The sequence below is a fragment of the Schistocerca gregaria genome, chromosome X (genome assembly GCF_023897955.1).
Source record: "Schistocerca gregaria isolate iqSchGreg1 chromosome X, iqSchGreg1.2, whole genome shotgun sequence".
Lineage (NCBI taxonomy): Eukaryota > Metazoa > Arthropoda > Insecta > Orthoptera > Acrididae > Schistocerca > Schistocerca gregaria.
The window spans coordinates 609436130-609448247 of NC_064931.1; the positions used below are offsets into that span (position 1 = coordinate 609436130).

A 12118-nucleotide genomic window follows, 5' to 3' on the forward strand; every position below is an offset into this window, starting at 1 on the left:
ATTACTCTTCAGTGTGTAGGAAGAATGGTAAACTCTTCTTTCGTGTCCTTTATGTCCAGTGTGCAAAATAGTATATTCTAGCAGGATAATGCAAGGCCTCACACTGCAGTTCCTCCCATTAACGCATTGAGGAATTGCACAGATCCTTGACTGTCACGACTATTCCCTCTGTTTGCCATCCACAGACCACACATAGGATCCGTTGAGAAGAAGTATACATCTACACTGTCCTCCATCTACCAACATTTCCTAAACTGACACAGCAAGTGTTTCAGGCATGGCAAGAAATTCCTCCAGATGCCATTCAGAAGCTGTTTGCTTCCATGCCGCAGCGAATATAAGAGTGTACTTGTTCTTGTTAAGCGTCATACTTCATACTGACCTTAATGGTGGACGCAAGTTCCAAACGGAATGAAACTTTAATCATTTAAGAATTGCGGGTTATCAGTGGCGCGGGACACACCTCGTGCACTTGTTGGTGGTGTACGCTGAATCCTTTCGAAAATGCTTTCTTCTACCGAAACTGTCGGTGTTGTCGGTAGGCGACTAGCATCCGGGTTGTACACATGGGACGAGCCGGTTTTGCTCAGTCGGGGATGCGGCGAGCCCAATAATGTGAGGCACGGCACCTTTCTATCGGGAGATTCCGCACGATACAATTGCATGGCTTCTCATCTATTGCAGATGGCCACGCTATAATCAAATGGATTGTAGACATTTCGTCGCGCGGAGTGGCCGTGCGGTTAGAGGCGTCATGTCACTAACTGCGCGGCCACTCCCGTCGGAGTTTCGAGTTCTCCCTCGGGCATGTGTGTGTGAAATCTTATGGGACTTAACTGCTAAGGTCATCAGTCCCTAAGCTTACACACTACTTAACCTAAATTACCGTGAGGACAAACACAGTCACCCGTGCCCGAGGGAGGACTCGAACCTCCGCCGGGACCAGCCGCTCAGTCATTGACTGCAGCGCCCTAGACCGCTCGGCTAATCCCGCGCTCTGGCGTGGGTGTGTGTGTTGTTCTTAGCATAAGTTCGTTTAAGTAGTGTGTAAGTGTAGGGACCGATGTCCTCAGCAGTTTGGTCCCTTAGAAACTCACAAACATTTGACCATTTTTGTAGCCATTTCGCGGGGCGTATAGCTAGCCGTGTTACACCCAACGCTTCCCACAGCATGACTGGCGACGGTCTCCTTGCGCTCCTCCCGTGTTTGTATACAAACGCCCTCTCGTGTCTGCAGCGTCCTGTCGAATCGTTTGTGACTTCCGGTTTCTATGTGATTACTGACCTTTGTAGTATACCCGATGTGCCATGTCAGTTTGTAAACTTTCGTTTTTAATCACTCTGCAGAAATCAGTGGTAGGAGGGAAGGTATAAGAAAACGAGAGAACGCACCTGGCCTGGTGGGGCGCACGTCGAGATTGCTGGCGCGACGGGAGTTGATGTCCGGGGGGCTGTGTTCCCAGTCTTTGCTGAGGCGGCGGCCGACGGCGGCGGAGGCGAGCACCATGTCGGTGCTGTAGCGGCGCGCCGCCGGGCTGCGCGGGCGCAGCAGCGCCGCCGGGCTCAGCAGCGCGCGGCGGGTTTTGGGGCGCGGACTGGGCCGCAGCGTGGCGCCGCCCCCGCCGCCCCCCCTGGGCGAAGCCCCCGGCGTGGGCCCCGCGCCGCCGCCCCCGGCCGTCCCTGCCGCCCCAGACGCCGCCGCCGCCGCCGCCTCGCCGTTGTCGTCGCGTTTCTCCTGCTGCACTCTGGACACACACCACCGGCATTAATGCTCTGCCACGAGTGGGGCAGTAATTTTATGCTTGTACAAAAGTTAGTAATCGCGTTTTAATTAAAAAAGATAAATTTACGTTATTATTTTGTTTTGTTTACTAGCAGGTGCGTTTCCGTCATCGTGATACACATTGAAATTACCGCGCCACAGCACCGTAGCGTTTCGCGAGAGGTGCCAAATCAAATTGTCGTAGCCCAATGGTAAAGTTGAGTGTCAGTGAAATCTGACATTGTCAGGCGCAGCACGCGATCTATTTGCGTTATCGATATGTAAGCGACAGCATGCGTACCTAATAAGTTGCTAAACGACGCGCAAAGAAACGAGTCTTTCCAGTGCTCATACCACGGATTCTGTTGATGACAAAATGGTAGGGTCAAGGGTTTTTGAATACCCTTGGGCTATGGACCATTTTTATAACCAGCAGGAGGATCGTCTTAGTGTTACTATCCTACAGTGCAAAGTCAAAGTATGAATATTACATACTTCTTCCTGCTTAGGGAAATAGAGCAAATTAGGTAACTCTTTTTGCATTTGATTTGGTCTACCATGGGCTTGATGAGACTTATGGAGGCACAACAACCACAAAAAAAGTTTTTTTAACATATATTTTCTTCGTCACCAGCATACCAAAACCCAACCGAGGATTCCAAGACGGTTATGCACAGCTCTGTAATCTACTGTCTCAGCATGACAAGATCGAATATATTCGCCTGCCAAAAGCTTTTGGGAAAAATTTTAAAGATGCTGAGGAAGGTTGAATGAGGTAGCTGGTAATCCACTTTCCAGTCAAAGTCTGTTAAATAAACGGGTAGGTATTCGCATTGTTTGTGCCCCGATAGTAGCAGTTTTCCTCTGATACGCTTTTATTCGCGCATCTCTAGATGTGTAGAGACTGATATAGTGTTTCTTGCAAGTCGTGACCAAGCACTGAGGTTACAGTTACACGTGTAATGTCAGTTCTTTCGCACATGTCAGAAATAACAGACACCACACATGTAATTGTATAGATACGCTCTGACGGGCAATCCTACTATTTTAATGCGTGCGCATACCATCATTCGCCCCCTTGCAGGAATTGCGTGAGGCTGCTAGCAAGGCGATAGTGAACGGGTCAGAGCGTCAGTGATCAGCAGCACTTGGGAATCTGAGTCGGACGGGAAGCGTGACCTCGATGGCGGTAAACGACCAATCGTGTGGAACGCAGAATCCGGGTGCGAGTCCTAGCCCGGTCCCAAATTTTTAAGTTCAGTTGTTCAATTCTTTCAAAGCCCTAAGCACCTAAATCATACCAGTTTCCATTTAGTTATTCATTGAGATGACTTGAAAGTAACTCGAGTGGCCACTATAGGTGTTTCATTATGATTTGACTTGTTATTTTCATATTGAGATACAGGTTTCCCAGTTCTGATGATATTTGTGAATAAAAGAGTAAAATTTGTCGCGCAGTAATTCTTTTCCTACATTCGAAAGGGAACAGTGCCGCAAGAATCCATGCTGAGTTGGTGGAAATGTACGGCAGTCATGAGCCATGATATGCCACAGTGGATAGGTGGCGCTGACGCTTTTAGTGTGATCACACAAGAGTGAATCGCAGACAATTTCTTTGTCAAGAACCGAGAATAGCACGAGGAATAGCAGACCTGGTGCTCTAAAACTGGTGTATCACAATCGAATCGATAGTCCAAAAAGTGAAAAGCAATCACCGATCAGTTTTCAACAAATTACGCGGCATTTTGGATATGACAAAGTTCGTGGGTTCCGCGGCTGCATTCAAAAGCCTATCAAATCGAGGCACTAGAGGAAGCTTTTTCTGCCGTGTCAGGTCAATCTACACGACTTCTTCGCCGCCTAATCATGATGTAAAACTGCTGAGTATATTATTATGATACTGACAAAAAAACAAAAAAAATGGCTCTGAGCACTATGGGACTCAACTGCTGTGGTCATCAGTCCCCTAGAACTTAGAACTACTTAAACCTAACTAACCTAAGGACATCACACACATCCATGCCCGAGGCAGGATTCGAACCTGCAACCGTAGCAGTCACACGGTTCCGGACTGCGCGCCTAGAACCGCGAGACCACCGCGGCCGGCTGATACTGACACACAGGATCGAAACAACCAAGTAAATGTGCCGCAGCCGCAAAAGGCGACGAGCCAATTATCATCTTTGGGCAAGTGATGCTAAGTGTTCCTGGGATCGTTATGGTGTTAAGATATTATGCTCGTAAGAGGTAACCGACACAGGAATGCACTACCGACATCTGCTGGCGATACTGCAGAAGTCTGTCAGGACGAAGAGTCACGGGAAATTGTCCAATGGGGTGTCTTCGCTCTCAGGACAGCGCTCCAGGTCATCCTACACAGGACTTACAAAGTCATCTATTCTGTCCTCATTTCTGGTGTAACAAAGATTTGGCCAGAAATGAAAGTGACAAAAGTGGGAGTCCCAGATGGTGAAGCGTTTAGAAAAAGTAACGGTTTTGACACGGGTTGGGAGAGGCATGTCAGTAGTTGGCTCAGTGGAGGGAATGCAGCAATCCGAGAGGTGTGGGACAGAGTTCCTGCGCGGAAACTCTTTTTTTCATTTTCAAGTTTTACGTTACTTACAGTGAAAATAAACCGAGATAATGCTCGGTATACCGCACTTATTAATATTTCCATAAATGACACGAAAAGGAAAGGCAAAGAAAAATTTGAGATTGTAAATAAATTTAGAGGAAGGGATTGTAAGACATTCAAGAGAATTTCGTATGTAAAATGGGATGCTTTGTCGTCTGGAACTCCCAATTCTATCACTTTCATTTCTGGCCATGACCTGCATATATGGACGAAATCGGTGATGACGAGTAGGCTCCGTCCCCTTTTTAGTCTCATATGGTGCTTCTTTGGGGTATCAGGATTTGTCTTTCCTCGTAGTCTTTTGACATGGCACCTGGGATAGCAGGAATTTCAGGAATGACGATGAGGTGATTTTCGAAGAGGAACGTTTGCTGAACATCGAAAATGCAGACTTCTATAATAAATGTCTCCGCTGGTTTATCCACCGTTGGGAAAAATGTGTCACATTGAGGGGGGTGAATATGTAGAGGAGGACTAACACCGTCACCAAGTTTCATGGCCGTATCTTTCTCTAGGTGATAATTAAAATCTTATTTCTATCCGTCACATTACACTGAGGTGACGAAAGTCATGGGACAGCGAATGTGCATATACAGATTGCAGTAGTATAGTGTACACAAGGTATCAAACGGCAGTGATTTGGCGAAGCGGTCATTTGTGCTCAGGTGATTCTTGTGAAAAGGTGATTATGGTCGCACGACAGGAATTAACAGACTTTGAACAGGAATGGTAGTGGGAGCCAGATGCATGAGACATTCCATTTCGGAAATCGTTAGGGAATTCAGTATTCCGAGATCCACAGTGTGGAGAGTGTACCGCCGGTCGGTGTGGCCGAACGGTTCTAGGCACTTCAGTCCGGGACCGCGCGAGCGCTACGGTCGAAGGTTCGAATCCTGCCTCGGGCATGGATGTGTGTGATGTGCTTAGGTTAGTTAGGATTAAGTAGTTCTATGTTCTAGGGGACTGATGAACTCAGATGTTAAGTCCCATACTGCTCAGAGCCATTTGAACCATTTGATTTGAAGAGTGTACAGAGGGAACCAGATTTCACGCATTACTTCTGAGCGAGAGGAATTTGACGGAGTTCTGAAAGATCTAAGGTACCGGGAGTAGTCGAGTAGTCGATATTTTATCGGGCTTGGGAGAGCCAGCTATGACAAAACTCTTCCATCTGGTGAGCAAGATGAATGAGACAGTCGAAATACCCTCAGACTTTAAGAAGAATGTAATAATTATAATTCCAAAGAAAGCAGTTTGCTGACAGGTGTGAAAATTACCTAACTATCAGTTTAGTATGTAATGGTTGCAAAACACTAACAAGAATTCTTTACAGAAGAATCGAAAAAGTGGTAGTACACGACCTCAGAGAAGATCAGTTTGGATCCCGCAGAAATGTAGGACCACGGGAGGCAATAGGACCCTACGAATTATCTTACAAGATAGGTTAAGTAAGGCAAACCTGTATTTATAGCATCTGTAGACTTAGAGAAAGCTTTTGACAAAGTTGACTGGAACACTCCCCCTTGAAATTCTGAAAATAGGAGGGATAAAATACAGGGTGCGAAAGGATATTTACAGCTTGTACAGAAACCAGACGGCAGTTATATTAGTCGAGGGGCATCAAAGAGAAGCACAAGCAGTAAAGGAAGCCAAAGACAAAATTTTAATAGGATTTAAAGGTCAGCGAGAAGAAACAAAAACAATGAGGTTTGCCGATGACGCTGTAATTCAATCAGAGACAGCAAAGGATGCCAGATGAACATCAACAAAAGCAAAACAAGGATAATGGAATGCATTCGATTTAATTCAGGCGATGCTAAGAGAATTAGATTAGGAAACGAGGCACTTAAAGCAGTAAATGAGTTTTGCTGTTTGAGTACCAAAGTAACTGATGATGGAGGAAGTAGAGAGGATATAAAATGTAGACTGGCAACGGCAAGAGAAATTTGTTAACATGGGATATAGATTTTAGTGTTAGGAAGTCTTTTCTCGAAGTATTTGTCAGGAGCGTAGCAATGTATGGAAGTGAAACGTGGACGATAAACAGCTTAGACAAAAAGAGAATAGAAGCTTTTGAAATGTGGTGCTACAGAAGACTGTTGAAGATAAGGTGGGTAGATCATATAAGTAATGAGGAGGTACTGAACTGAACAGAGTTGGGGAGACAAGATATTTGTGACACAACTTGACCAACAGAAGGGATCGGTTGACAGGACATGTTCTGAGACATCAAGGGATCACCATTTATTATTGGAGGCTAGTTTGAGGCGGGGAAAGAGAAAGTGTTACCCACGCAAGAACTGGGAATACTCTAGTTTCTCACGTCTATAGGTTCGAAAACAGGAGAAGTCAGAGATTACCCGTGATCTATGGGTGAATCAGGGATATGTTGTGAAAAAGGTAACTGTCAGTTGTCGAGCGTGGGAAATGTTTGTGAGAAAGTTCCACCGCGTAAGACAAGTAGGAAAAAAAGTTGCAAGAAATGGAGGAGGCTGGCTCACGATTTTTTTCGGGAATTTTCTTCCTTCCATTCCATCTTCGCGGTTTATACAGCAACCACTGTAAGATATGAGATAAAAATATAGTCTTGGTTGCGGAGGTTTTTATTTTCAAATTTCAATGATGCATTTAGCCTGTGGTAGGCATATTCAGATGATATAAAATGCAAAAAATTACAAAAATAAGTATAAAGAAACGTCCTAATCCCATCTTGAGCAAAAACGTATTCTAGGGGAAAAGTTTTTATGAAAATTTATAGGCACGGGTCACGGCACACGCCTTCCGTAAAATGATTATACAATGCGAATGCATCGGCAAAATGCGTTCGGGTATTTTTAGGACTGTTATTTTAGAAATTATGTACATTGTGATATATACGGCTATCTATATTCTGTATAGGGGAAGGTTGTGCAATTTCGATATAGGTAAAACTCCAATTAACGTAAGGTTTCTAGCAATTTTTCAGTTTAGTAATGTTGCCAGCATTTGTTTTGTGTGACGTCACTGTGGACGGTTTCTGCAGCTCCTCCTTTTTTTCTCTGAATACACCAATTGGATCTATAGAGATTTAAATCTTTTCTTGTTGAGGGGTAAGTGAAGTTACTTAGTATTATGCGCTCTTATAAACTGATTAGTTCTCATGAGTTAGTAGATTCGATGTTAATGAGGCTAAAGACTTGTTTTCCTTCCCCACGTGTTATGGGGCATCTATGGAAAAAGACTGTGGCATGTGGTGCCATCTTTTGGCACAGTTCAGTACTATTTATTCGTGATTTCACTCTCGCCAATAGTACATTTTCGACCAGGAAAAAGGTACAATGTCGACAGCCTAGCACAATTTCGATCAATGCAGTTATTTAGTTTACTCCGCCAAGACTGGTTGCTGTAGGCATATTATTTACAATTACTACAAATACGTTTTGTATATTTAAGTATATTTTCCTTCGCCAATTTTTAAAGCAAACTCTTATTTTTTCACTGAGATGCCCGGAAATCGACAACAAAAGGAAACCTGCATTAAATGGAGTCCAACTGCATTACATGAGGCAACAGAGAGTGTAATGGATGGACGTTTGAGCCTTTGTGCTGCATAAGAATTATAGAATATTCCTTTCAGCACTCTGCATGGTAAAGTACAAATCAAAATGAAAACGCAAGCTGGATTAGCTCCAGCTATATAAAACAGAGCTGGTCATCCAATACTGAAGTGGAAGGTGGTTTCGTCCAGAGAGCTTTACTTCTGGAATAGGGAAAATTTGTCCTGACACCACTTTATAGTTAAGAAGAGCTGCATATCGGTTGTCTGAGAAAGATAATTTGAAACATGCATGCATCTTAGAAAGCAACGTTATGGGATCTATTGGTTTAGAGAATTTATTAAGGGATACACTAAGCTGAGCCTGCAAAAACCCGGGGGTCATTTACGAACCGGAGCTGAAGGCTTAGAGAGAGCAGAAGTAAGTAAATATTTCCAGAATTTGTAAGTAATCATAAAGGGATATGATTTGTTTGATGAACCAAAGCGTATTTATAATATACGCAGTGGTGATAGGGAAGCGGGGCCATTAAAGGGAGCTACGAATTTGACAGAGCCGGCCGCTGTGGCAGAGCGGTTCTAGGCGCTTCAGTCCGGAACCGCGCCGCTGCTACTGTCGCAAGTTCGAATCCTGCCTCGGGCATGGATGTGTGTGATGTCCTTAGGTTAGTTAGGTTTAAGTAGTTCTAAGTCTACGGGACTGATGACCTCAGATGTTAAGTCCCATAGTGCTTAGAGCCATTTGAACCACTTTTTGAATCTGCCAGTGATTAGTATATCTCTTGGTGAAATGACGTGCAATTCGGAAATACTGTGTGCGTGACTTTTGTGGTGTGCTGCAACCTAAGTGTTTATGCTAATGGTGTGCTTACTAAATGATATCACTAAAAACAGAAGTATTTTCTTGTTTCGAGCAGAAATACGTATTTTTGTGTGTGTTTACATTGATACCATATATTTTGGACAAATCTGTACACTTTTATTTTGGATCTGTATGGGTTAAGCTTGGTATTTCATATGAATTTCTCTGATTTGATAACAGAGAAGGACTCAAAGTCTTGTGTTCTAGTGAATAGTTGTCTATTTAACCTTGCCTTGAATCGAATTGTAAAAACCTTTAATTCATGTTATATGCCCCCACTAATTTGCTTATTTTCCTATAGTTATGCTTTTCTGTTTAGAATCCTCAGTATATCAGGATTTTGTGATGAAATACGAATGTGTTTTGTTTATTATTGAGTTTTCAGACTCTTGTGAAGTACTTTAACTTTAAGCCCATTATAGATAGACTGACGTTTTTAGAGTCTGCTCATTTTCATTAATTCATTAGTGACGTTTTTGATAATCGAAGTAATAGTACAGTACTGCTCAATTATAATGCAGTAATCTGGATTTCGTTTTCATTTGCCTTGAGAGATAAAATTATTTATTAAAAATTCTAAATTATGCTTTTTAAGTGTCTTACAAATTTTTAATTTATGATTTTTCATAAATTATTTGATGAGGTTATATTACTGGATGTAATTTAGAAACCTATGCCAATTTTTGAGGTGCCTGTATGACGAGAAGTCGCAGTGATTTTTGTAACACATGGAGTTCTCTACCCGAACACATGGATGGAACGAATCTCTTTGGCAACCTGACTTTTTTTTCCTTGCCCACCAAGCTGATTATATGGCACTATTGTGTTGGCGGTTATAGTGTGGAGACTTATTTTCGGGATGGCGTCTTTTTTTTGTCTATACACATGGAGTGGGATACTAAGAATCATAAATTTTTGCATTTTCTGTGAGCACTAACAGTTGCGCAAGATGCATAAGGCAGTTAATTCATTTCGCTATTTGTTACGAGGAGACTGCATTTATGAGTAGGAAATCATTCTTTTGGTAGCCTTCTCACGGTTACCGTGTATGATATGTTGAGAGATTCATTATATTAGAAGTTAACTGGTTTGCACCAAGAGATTTGTTTCTTCTCAATTTACTCCAAGAAATACAAGAAACAGATTTTTACTTCCGTACTTATGACGAAGTTATTGTTAATGACAATGCTTAGCAGAGAAGCGTCATTTATTCAAATGCTAATTCATTTACCTCTCCACGATATCTTCGTTAAAATGTGCGAACTATAGTGAAATAGGTTTTAGATTTACTTGATATCTAACTTACATACCTTCTTTCAATTATTGAAAACATACTTCACGTAGCCTATCTGACGTACGTTGCACAGTCTTGTGATTAGCATCTTAAATCTTAATACACACATTACACTCGGCGTGATTTATTTAATAGGCTTTGCTTAGTAACGCACTGCAAGAAGCAACGTCAATTCCTTCGGGTCAGCATTCAGCAAAGTGACTGATTTCACGTACTACTGCACAGCAGAGCAGACGTAGCGTAGCGCAGGTCGTTACACCGTTAGCGCCACGATAATACGTTGTTTGGTGTGTTTTGGGAACAAAAAAAAAAATGGTTCAAATGGCTCCGAGCACTATGGGACTCAAATGCAGTGGTCATTAGTCCCCTAGAACTTAGAACTACTTAAACTAAACTAACCTAAGGACATCACTCACATCCATGCCCGAGGCAGGATTCGAACCTGCGACCGTAGCAGTCGCACGGTTCCGGACTGCGCGCCTAGAACCGCGAGACCACCGCGGCCGGCTTTTGGGAACAGAGAACAGTTATTTAGCCCAGTAAAATTTTCAACATAGCATCAGTAACTACATACAATTGTGCCATACGTGGTTAACAATGTGAAATCTTGAGTATTGAAGGAAAAGCGGTGAGCAATGTGTTTCACAGATAGTTATTTCTCATGTTCAGATTACTAATTGTTAAATTGAGATTGCAAATTACCGTCTTGAATTTATTGTAATCGAGTTTAACAGAACAGAAAAACAGATACGAAGTTGTGCAGTGTTAATTTCAGTATACGAATTTCTGGAATTACTGCAGCACAGTAACAATAATTGGTACGAGGGCGTGCTGTAAAATATTGTCTCCGCTTTTTTATGTGGAAAGTGTTAAATATTTTTAAATAAAACAAACTCTATTAACGTTCTCATGTTTACGTATTTGCAGCTCACTGCCGCTAGAGGGTTCCACATTATAGCGTCTAACATGGCGGCAGTAACGTTGGTTCGTCAGAAACAGCGTGCATTAGTAGAGTTTCGCTTTAGAAGAATTCATCCAGACATGGCGCACCCTCTCCTTCAGTAAGACAATGCCAGACCATACAGGGACGCAGTGACGTCTCTAACAATCCGACGTCATGGGTTCACTGTTGTCGATCGTTCTCCATACAGTCCCGACTTGGCCCCATCCGATTTTCGTCTGCTTCCAATGCTCAAAGAACACCTTCGAGGAGTTCACTTTGATAGTGATGAGGCGGTGCAAGCAGAGGTGAGGTTGTGGCTCTGTCAGAAAACATTCTACAGTGACGGTATCAACAAACTAGTCCCTCGATGGGGGACATGTGTTCATCACCAGGATGACTATGTTGAGAAAGAAATATGCATCCATGAAAAATAAAGATGTACAATGTTAATAACGTTTATTTCTTCTAAAATGCTTTAAGAGTTTTCATATAAGGACCTTGTATGAGACCACCTGATGATCCCGTAGCTGTCACAGAATGCTATAAGGAGCTGTTTCAGCATTACGCCTTCCATCATGCCCCAGCACGATGGTGCAACCACCTTTCGACACCCAGCGGTGTTACCGAAATCCAGGACGCCACTATATCGTTTTGAAAGGGTGACAATGTGACACCTGAGGCATTTACATGACAACAGGTTGTGTCAGAGCGCGCATAAACAGCGCCCGCCAAGCCAGCAACGGGCATCATGAGAGCGAACGATGTGGAGCGGGCCACTACAGGGGATGGGCAGAAATATGGAAACACCTCAAGCAATGAATGCTTGAACATAAATACGGATCCTAGCCAAACCTGCAGGTTGCGCTGCTGTATTTGACCACTAACGGCACCTTAGCAGTGTGCTCAGTAAGCTGCAAGTGTCAGTAGTGGCCAGACAATTGTTCTGTGTAGTTGTGAGTGCATTATGTCGGAGAGAAGTGAGTTGGAACGTGGGAAAATTGTAGGCACTCTTATGGTGGGTGCTATCGCTACGGTCGCAGGTTCGAATCCTACCTCGGGCATGGATGTGTGTGATGTCCTTAGGTTA

At 43.2% G+C, this 12118-nt stretch overlaps 1 protein-coding gene across 1 annotated transcript in view; it reads right to left on the minus strand.

Annotated features, from left to right (window-relative positions):
• LOC126298239 (glutamate receptor ionotropic, NMDA 3A-like) overlaps positions 1-12118 on the minus strand; it is an 821644-nt gene that overhangs the window by 101236 nt on the left and 708290 nt on the right. The window contains exons 11-13 of the mRNA XM_049989544.1: positions 1676-1745; positions 1579-1595; positions 1393-1535 (exon numbers count right to left, since the gene is read on the minus strand). Coding sequence (XP_049845501.1) covers positions 1393-1535; positions 1579-1595; positions 1676-1745 — 230 coding nt within the window. The remainder of the gene's footprint in view (positions 1-1392; positions 1536-1578; positions 1596-1675; positions 1746-12118) is intronic.